Source organism: Rasamsonia byssochlamydoides (genome assembly GCF_041956645.1).
Source record: "Rasamsonia byssochlamydoides strain NRRL 3658 unplaced genomic scaffold VTN77scaffold_55, whole genome shotgun sequence".
Lineage (NCBI taxonomy): Eukaryota > Fungi > Ascomycota > Eurotiomycetes > Eurotiales > Trichocomaceae > Rasamsonia > Rasamsonia byssochlamydoides.
In genome coordinates, this window is record NW_027192438.1 from 129,617 (window position 1) to 138,512 (window position 8,896).

At 50.3% G+C, this 8,896-nt stretch overlaps 5 protein-coding genes across 5 annotated transcripts; 2 read left to right on the forward strand and 3 right to left on the reverse strand.

Annotated features, from left to right (window-relative positions):
• Positions 1–1,123, reverse strand: VTN77DRAFT_6982 (uncharacterized protein; the record flags this gene model as incomplete). Its single annotated transcript, XM_069423320.1, has 4 exons — positions 1–563; positions 628–851; positions 971–988; positions 1,056–1,123. The coding sequence occupies 4 exons, from the start codon at positions 1,121–1,123 to the stop codon at positions 1–3; spliced, it is 873 nt and encodes a 290-aa protein (XP_069275739.1).
• Positions 1,124–1,216: 93 nt separating this feature from the next.
• VTN77DRAFT_6983 (uncharacterized protein) lies at positions 1,217–1,521 on the forward strand (the record flags this gene model as incomplete). The annotated part of the gene is made up of 2 exons (XM_069423321.1): positions 1,217–1,307; positions 1,361–1,521. The coding sequence occupies 2 exons, from the start codon at positions 1,217–1,219 to the stop codon at positions 1,519–1,521; spliced, it is 252 nt and encodes an 83-aa protein (XP_069275740.1).
• A 1,276-nt stretch (positions 1,522–2,797) lies between these two features.
• VTN77DRAFT_6984 (uncharacterized protein) lies at positions 2,798–4,666 on the reverse strand (the record flags this gene model as incomplete). Its single annotated transcript, XM_069423322.1, has 4 exons — positions 2,798–3,433; positions 3,510–3,976; positions 4,040–4,321; positions 4,663–4,666. 4 exons carry the CDS (start codon positions 4,664–4,666, stop codon positions 2,798–2,800), a joined length of 1,389 nt encoding a protein of 462 aa, XP_069275741.1.
• Positions 4,667–5,836: 1,170 nt separating this feature from the next.
• VTN77DRAFT_6985 (uncharacterized protein) lies at positions 5,837–6,315 on the forward strand (the record flags this gene model as incomplete). The annotated part of the gene is made up of 2 exons (XM_069423323.1): positions 5,837–5,884; positions 6,091–6,315. 2 exons carry the CDS (start codon positions 5,837–5,839, stop codon positions 6,313–6,315), a joined length of 273 nt encoding a protein of 90 aa, XP_069275742.1.
• A 736-nt stretch (positions 6,316–7,051) lies between these two features.
• On the reverse strand, positions 7,052–8,517 carry VTN77DRAFT_6986 (uncharacterized protein; the record flags this gene model as incomplete). The annotated part of the gene is made up of 2 exons (XM_069423324.1): positions 7,052–8,413; positions 8,488–8,517. The coding sequence occupies 2 exons, from the start codon at positions 8,515–8,517 to the stop codon at positions 7,052–7,054; spliced, it is 1,392 nt and encodes a 463-aa protein (XP_069275743.1).
• Positions 8,518–8,896: the final 379 nt, after the last annotated feature.

The following is an 8,896-nucleotide window of genomic DNA, read 5'->3' on the forward strand; positions in this document are numbered from 1 at the left end:
TTACTGGGGCTTCTTGCCAGCCGGCGAACCAGCATAACCTCCAGCATAGCGTTTCACATCCGTAGCGTCATATGTCTGCCGCACAATGCCTTTGAATGTTTCCCATCCCTGGCGAACCTGGGGAGGGGTGCTTTGGTGGGAGATCGAGGTGTCAATTCTCGCAACGGCATGCGTCACAGCACTCTGAACAAAGGAGCTCTGAGAGTATCTCGCACGGAAGAAAGTCGAGTAGATCAGGAGCAGAACCCAGCTTCCCCGGGAGAAGGTGAGTGCAGACAGGACGAGGCGGACCAGAAGAGCAAGCTCGAGTGACGCGACGAGATACATGCTGCTGTCATAGTACTGCTTGACGAACTTTCCAATGGTATCGGCGAGAGGAGACTGCTTGGCAGCGGCTCTGGGAGAAGTGGGGGAGGCTGGACCGGCCGCATCCTGCTTTGGTGGCTGCAGAGTGGGAAGCAAGTATGTCCGGGTGTACGTGGCGACGTGGAAGATCGAGTACACGCTGAAGGGCAAGAGAGCCAGGGGGATCTGGCGGGAGTACAACCACACGAGGGCCATTCCTGTCGAGCCTTCATGAGCCAGGGGCACTTGCCAGTTGCTTGGAGCCAGACTCGGGGTGCCTACCAAGGTATTGCACATTCTCATCGCCCAGCAACTTGAAAACCATGTTGGGAACACTTCCTGTAAGCTTTCCTCGGGCGATATATTGCTTGTAGACGACGATACCGTAGGTCACAGCCGCAGCGATAAATGCCAAACGATACGCGATCTTCGCCGAGGGGGAGTAGTAATTGAAGGTGATGTAGGACAGGGAATACCGGAAGACCGCGAGGAGCAAGGTCAAGTGACTACAATTAGATCATCAGCTATCTTGAACTCCAATCGGCAGCGATTCGTCGAGACTTCGAGGCAGGTAGCCTTCGAGAACGGGCAAACAAGCGGAACTGAAAACGGTGGAGAGACATACCCTACAAACCAACCGAATCTGTTGTCACATTGGTCAGTTTCTGGGAAAGAATGCATCAATTATCAGGATTATGACAGGAACATACTGCAATGTCTGAGCCAAGGCCTTGAGTCTCTCGCCCAAAGGCAAGGTAGCCGGAGGTGGAGGAGCCATGGTGAACGCAACACACCGATGGACAGCGTCAGAAAGCGAAGTAGGCAGCGACGAGGGAAGAAAAACCACCAAGAAAAGACGACTTGAGGCACAATGGGGTTTATGATTGACAACAAGTCACACAGGCCGACGGAAAGGACCAGACGGGCTGGGATTTGGGTGGTGCCTGCTGGAGGGCTTCCTCGTGAGCTGAGAGCTGAGCTGAGCTGTGCTGAGCTGTGCGATGCGGTGCGGAAGAAGGCTGGCGACATATGGATGCATTGGGGAAGGTGGCCTACCGCCCGGGCGCCCTTCACTGGGCGCTGATTAGCCAGTTCTGCAATCTGGCCGATGCGCACGGCACTCCACCCACAGTGACGTCCTGTGCAGCGATGATGCAACCACTCCCCGATCTATAACCCTGTAGCCGTCAATGCAAAGTCATCGTTCTGATTTATTCATTCTCAATGGAATTATAAAGCCATGTAGCTTGTCTACCTAGGTATATAACATGCTCCACAGGAGCTGTCTTGAATTTTCCACCTTTTATCCAGGACTAAATCGACCTGGGATCTTATGCCAGTCTGTACGGAGTATATTAAGAACTAGTTAATAATGATAATATCCTTAATAGATGTTACCTAAAAAAAGCCCTTTAAATAAATAGCTTAGGCTAATAAGGCTTTTTATAAGTTTAAGAAGATATTTATAATAGCCCTTATCTTAATAATTAACCTAGAATGAGATTATCATGAAAATAGCACACGATCGAAGATACCAAAGCTGATTGAGGTCGAACTATAGAGTACCACAGGATTATCGACGGTAACATCCTTACGTCTTCTCAATGAAAAGAAAACCCCAATAGCGATAATCTTAGCAAATTAGCTTCCTATTAAGTTCGCTGTGGTCTCGATCTACTACTATAGATAAGACTCAAAAGTCGTCACGATTGGAAATCACAAGCCCAAGTACACGTCTACCTCGTCAAGATTCGGGAAAGGCAGATATTAGGCAAGGCGAGTGCGAAGGGCGCACTTGGACTGAAATGGCAAAGAACAAAACAGAACTACGCAAAGAATAATAAGGAGAGCACGAGGGTGAGGAGCGATAAAAATGATATACTAGTCACCTTAACAACACACAGCAGGGAAACAGAAAAAAAGAAGAAAAAAGAAAAAAAAAAAGAAAAAAAAAAGGACCAGAAGGCGGAAGAGAGGTATAACATAGGCCAAAAGTACATGACAAGAAGAAAAAGGTGATCGGACGTCGGGCTTGAATAGAGTCTGCAGCAGTCTTGCGGCTGGAAACCATCTCCTGGGAAATCGAAACCGCCCACCACGCGTAAGATATGCAGAAAAGACTCTGAAATCTCCAGCTCGTCTCATATTGACAACCCTAGTATTAAAATCTTTTCTCTTCGAAAGACGTTCTTTTTCTTCGGTCAGCCCGATACAAAAGCAGTCATTACCGGAAAGAGATACGAGGAAAAGGAGAGGTGAATGAGCGTAGGTGACAAGGGAGAGAAAAGGAAAGAAAGGGAAACGATTGAAAGGAGTGATCGAACAATCGACAGATGGGGAGAATCAGGCCGTAAGCTCCCTGGCAAGTTCCATCCGTAGCAACAATAATCCACACCCTCAAGTGTGTTCGTCAGGTATGGGTTCTTTCGTCGGAGTTCAGTCGATTCGGCCTCTAACGGAGCGAAAAGCCCTTCCTCTTGCCCTTTTCTTCGATGGGTCTTCCGCTCTCGAGACGAGCCTTCTTCTCTTCTAGTTCCTGTCTCTGCCGCTCTAGCTGCTCCTTCATCTCGCGGTGACGGGCATACAGCTCGTCTTCGCTCTGTTTCAGCTTGCTTTCCTTTTCGCGGACCTTCTGTTCGAAGACCGCTTTCATTTCGGCCTCCATCTTGGCAAGCTTCTGTTCGTGCAGAGCGCGCTCCTCTTCCTGCTTGACCGCCGGGTTGACCTCCTTGAACACGCTCGGGTCCTGGGCAACACCCATCTGAGTGAGTTTGTCGGAACGGTAGTTCTCGTACAGAACATTGTTGGTGTGTTCCTTGAGCTCCTCCATGTGGGTCCGGATGAGCATCTGGCGCAGCTTCACGAAGTCACAGTGTTCCTCGTTGTCGACCTCAATGACACCCCACGGGTAACGACGGCCACGAACCTTGCGGCCATCGGGGGTAGTGACTTCGGTGTTGGCTCCAACAACAGCGAAGGGCACTTTGGACATGATCTCCTGGTTCTCGGCAATCGTCTCTTCATCATCGAGTTCGTAACGAGGACCCTCAAAGATCTGAATGTTATGGTGCTGAATATCGGCAAGAATCTACAGGGGCAAAATGGGGTAAAAGCGTCAGTTTGAGCACCACAAATTGTAAGCAAGAAAGGGAGGAGGGTCGTACCCTTTGCTTGAACAGGGCAACCTCCTCATCCGTCAGAGTGTCAGCTTTGGCAATGACGGGGATCAGATTCACTTTGGTGTGCAGACGACGCATCACCTCGATGTCAAGGGGCTTCAAAGAGTGGCCCGTGGGCTGGATGAAGTAGACACAGGCATGCACCCGGTTGTCGACAATGTTCATCCGGTTGACCCTGTTCTCCGCCTCAAGATAGGCATCGAAGCGCTGCTCAATGTTCTCAACAATCGGGCGCCAGGAGTCGTCGTTGTTGACGAAGTCACCGAAACCAGGAGTGTCCACCACAGTCAAGCGGAGACGGACACCATTCTCCTCGATATCGGCGCTAATGGACTGGATCGACACGGTCTTGGGAATGATGTCGTGGCTGGGGCCCTTGCGTTCTTTGGGAGGGTAGAGAGACGTATTGAACAGAGTGTTGATCAGAGTCGACTTTCCCAGTCCCGACTCACCTACAGAGAAAGTCGGGGTCAATTGGACAGTCACAATGCCCTCAGAATCAACCTAGTACTTACCAACAACCATAACGTTAAAGTTGAATCCCTTGCGGACACTCTTGCGGTGCCACTGGTTGGGCAGATTCGCAAAACCCACGTAGCCAGTCAACTTCCGACGGATGACATTGTTCATGTCGGTAGCAGCCTTAGCAGCGGTTTTCGGGTCCTTGGAGGACACCGTCGGGGTGTTACCTGCACCACCCAGTGGGTTGCTTCGTTCGACGAATGGCGAAGTTGGCTTGCTAGAGGTGCTGGAGGCTTTGTCGGCAGGCGCCGTGGCGGAGCCGTTGGCGGTGGTAGCTGTGTCGAAGTCAGCATATTGATCCATGTCGCTCTCATCGGTATCCAGCAATGTCGGAGAAGGTAGCAGAGGTGCAGATGCGCATGAAGATGATCTGTTCAGTCTTGGGATTCGCGAGCGGGGACTGTGATGACCATGGTTTCCACCATCTGTGCTGGGGCGGATCTCTACAACGACACGATATTTGGAACGGCCCATCATCCTCCAATCACGCAACAGAAGCTCTCTCAGGCGGGCGGTACACAACACGAGACAGAGGAGAAAATCACCGGCAATCGCAAGAGGCACAATAGGGAGGTAACCGAAACAATAGAGTGTAGGAAATATTTCGCAGGCTTACCCATGACTGTAAGGGAAGTGATCTAGGTCTGCTGAAAACGAGCGTCGGGAAGGTGAAGGGGCGTGGAGTGCAAAGTGAAATCCCCTGAATCGCACCTTCTCTGTTAGCCACGAGTCTGCAACATACATATTTGGAAGCTGATGAAGAAAGAGGATCCAGAAGATTAGAGTGGAATGTCCACTTTCAGGTTGAATAAACTTCTAAATGAGGTAGGGAAAGACGTTGACATTGCTGGGGTGAAGAAGCATATGTCAACCTCTGCAGACTTACCGTGATGGAGAGAACCCGGGATTCCAAGACACGATGCACTCAACAGGGGACAAAGCGTAAGAAAAAAAATAAAAAGTCCGGAGAAGATCTCACGCACCGTGTGTTGTTCTCAAACGGTGCTGTTGACTGTCAAAACGGACAAACAAGCAGAAGGAAGAGAAACAGGAGACGGAAAGAAGGACGGGCACGACTCAGGAGAGCGAGGAGTGCGTGTAGGAGAAGGCAAGAAGAGGAGCGTTCCGCAGTGAAGAAACGGGCCAAGTTAGTTCGATTCCCTGAACGGCGCTGGACCGCGGGTGTTTTAGACAAGAGAGAGTAACTGGGAGAGAGAAAGGGGCTGCGTGAGCGTCTGCTGCGGGTGAGGCCGCTTGAGGGGTTAGGTAGGAAAAGGGAAAGGCGCTAAATTGCCTGCGACCAGCTCCAATGGAGAAAGGCGGAGCTGGCAGCTTGCAGAGCTAGTCTTAAGTCACGGGGTGAATTGATGGGATAGCCTCATGTAGGATGCTCTGGAGAGTAATCCTTGGGATCTTGGATAGACACCAGCAACATCTCATCTTCCAGTGATGGTGATTAACATATAGAGAACAGTTATGATATTATGTACCTGATCCATCCTGTCCACTGGTCAGGAGTCGAGTCCAGCATGTTAAATTCCTACTTGGCAGCAGCAGCAGCTGTGTACGCCAACAAACCCATTGTTTCTGGCTGAGAGACCATATCAAGTCGATAGGAAATCCCCGTCAAGATACCGAGCACAACAAGCACAGTAGTTACTACTACTCTGTATCTGCTGTGCATCTGGGTGCAGCACAGTTAAGAACTGGCCTGCCTCCAGAAACAGAAATATCGAGGGTCCACCGGGGAGAGGCTCTCGTGGAACTGGAATGCAGCGTGGGGACACAGCATGGCCACTGCCATCCCGTCATCTGTCTTGATACTTAGCACCTACTCCGTACGGAAGCAAGTTCCTGGTACTAAGAATAACAACATGTCTTAGAAGTAACACTTTCGTTTTCTTTCCCCTCTGAGTCGCCTCTCTCTCAGTCTCTCAATTTTTTTTCTCTTTAATTTTATTTTTTTTCTAATTCTCAACAATTCAACCCCAGCTCAGGGGAAGGTTGAAACGTACACTTCCGATCTGGCTTTTTAATTAATTAGCTTTGTGTACCGTTCAAGCCAGGGGTGAAAATCCCAAAACCTCCAGAAATTCGGGTCTGGAAGCTTCTGGCCCAATCAGCAGCGCGGTCACGGGCTAAGCCGACTCAGGCCGCCCAGGCCGCCCGTCTTGGTGGGAGGATCATCACCCGTTGGCCCAGCGGCCGAACGACAAGAGAGGAATGGGCTGGGCGATGCGAGCCAGTTAGCAAGCCCAGCCTGGAATAATAATAGGTTTATCATTTTTACCTTAGGTATCGAGCTAAACGCCAAAAGCTAATTTCCATCCTGACCCCGAGTTCAACTTCCTGGTACGGAGTACAGAGTATACGGAGTACGGAGTATACGGAGTAATTATGACGGAATGCTCCGTCCAGATTGTTGAGTTCGATAGCCCTATGGAAAACTATGACTGCATACTCAATCATTCACTACAGAAATTGCCCATTGATTCTCTGTAGATTTTAATCCTGCACCTTTCTGCTGTCACATCACCTATGCGTGCACATGGTAATTGTGTATGGATAGTACTACATCCATATGTACTGCCATTTCGAATTATTTAGTACAGCAAATCCGATTCATCCATCGCAGATGCAGTGCAACCTGCAGGCTGCAGCTTGCCGTTCTGTCCCCCCTTCTTTTATCTGTGCAATGTCCAATGCCACTAACCCCACCGAACACCGCTGACAGGAATGTGGGCTGCCTATCGGGTTATTTCAAGGCTGTCATTTTTGTATGATATTTCAGATCGACACTGGATGTGCTTGATAATACGTATATTCATGCAGAATCGAGCTGTATAGAAAATGCACACTCGTGTTCGTGAGAGTAGGGGAATAACACCTCCCGGAGAAATTGACAAGAGACGCAGAGACGAAAAAAAAAACACTGGACGAGAAAAAGAAACGGTGAACCCAAAGGGGAATGGGAAGTCGCACAAAAGACGTTGCAGTTTTGTTCCTCATTTGAACCGTTCCCAGAACCATCGGTAAAGACTGCGCCATTCTTCCGCCTCATCCTCTACATATTCAGCCACCATCTCGGCCAGTTCATTCGTGTCTTCTGGTGCATAGGAAGATGGAGCGTTCGAGGTCACAATCACCGCGACACTGCTCGGGACCTTCACTGCGACGGTCCCTTCTAAATCCTTGGCCCCTTCTCGAGCCACATCTGCATATTCCTCGGCCTGCTCGTGGGCTCGCTGCAAGAGCTCCTCTGGAGTTGGGTAGCGGCGTAGGATAACAAGCAGAGCGTAATAGAATTGAACGATAGCGGAGTGCACCGCATCCTTTGTCAACATAGTAATACCGTGAGAGAAGAAGCCCTTCAGAACTTCGCCCAATAGTCCATCGTAGAGCGCTCCAACGCCTTCCTCAAGAGCGATAGCGCGAAGAGTCGAGAACACCGTAGGAAGAATGGACGGCCGCTCTCCATCTCGTCCATTGTCCTGAGTCGCGGTGTCATCTCTCGAATTGGAACCAACGCCGTTGGCCTGTGCTCGTGTCTTTGCCAGCGAGAATGGATATGTGATGGTTGATGCAATCGCCTTGCTCACTGCTGCCAGTAAAAAGGTTACCGCAGCGGATGGCTTCTGTCGTTGGCGGCGCGGGAGCAGCAAACACTTCAGCAGTTCATTGAGGCAGAGAGTGATCGACGGGTTGAGGGTCAGGATCAGTGATGCCGAATATCCAGACCAGAAGCCCGTGATTCCCTTCTCCGCACGGATCTGAGCTGCTATCGCTCTGGTCGACGCTGACGACGACCTGGAATCTCCTACCACTGCTGCCGTCTGCTTTCTCGTGACGATGTTCGCAAGTGGAGTCGTCCACAGTTTCGCGAACGCACCCGCAATGATCCCTATAGCCAACTCATCCAATACGGGCAGAACCGCGCGTCTTTTACCCCCCGCGCGAGCCCTCGAATTGAGTCTCCGCTGTCGCAAGAAAGTATATGCAAGGAAGAATAGGAAGGAGTCTGCGATCGTCTTTCCCGTATCCTGGCCAACACCGATATAGAAGCCTGCAATCCCTTCTTTGGCATAGATTTTGCGTGCAGCATCTAAGATGCTCGAATATTTTTCTCCCTCTTGACCATCCTTATCATCCCCACCCGCAGCTCTCTTTTTCTTCGCCGCTATCCGCTGCATCTGCATTCTGGCCACAATCAGACTCAGCGGATACGTCATCAAATTCGACACCGCTGCCCCTGTGGCACCAGCAAGGGCATGACCCAACGCGGGGAGCGCCGGACCGCGGAGGGCGGCAGCTTTCCAGTCTCCATTCTGTTTTGGGGGCTCGGGATATTCGTAGAGCTCAAAGACAGTCTGTTTCCAAAAGAATGAAGTCAGTTATGTTGTCCGTGTCAACTGTGCAGAACGCAGATTGCTTGCAGACATACGAGCTGGTAAATCGCCTTATCATCCGCCATTGTTATTGAGTTCACCTTTCCCACAAATTCAAAAATAGTTTTTCCTTTTCCTTTTCCTTTTTCCTACGCGAGCTGACTCTCACCGAAAAACGGGTAATACCTGCGTTACGACGATCGAGAATGAAAGGACCGGCGATACAGTTCGACAAGTGACATGTATTGTTGACGGTACACTTGCTCAAAATATAGCTCAGGTGTAAAAAGGAATTCTATTCGAGAACAGACGATGAGGGGACGTGAATGGTAATGACGACGAGGCACGCTCGTTCCTTCCACAGTAGCGTACTACCGAGAAGTAGTAAGGTGGATGTGTAATAACATCCTCGTTTCACGTTCGACGGTCAGATCGAACAGCGGTGCAGAGCTAATTAATCAGCCT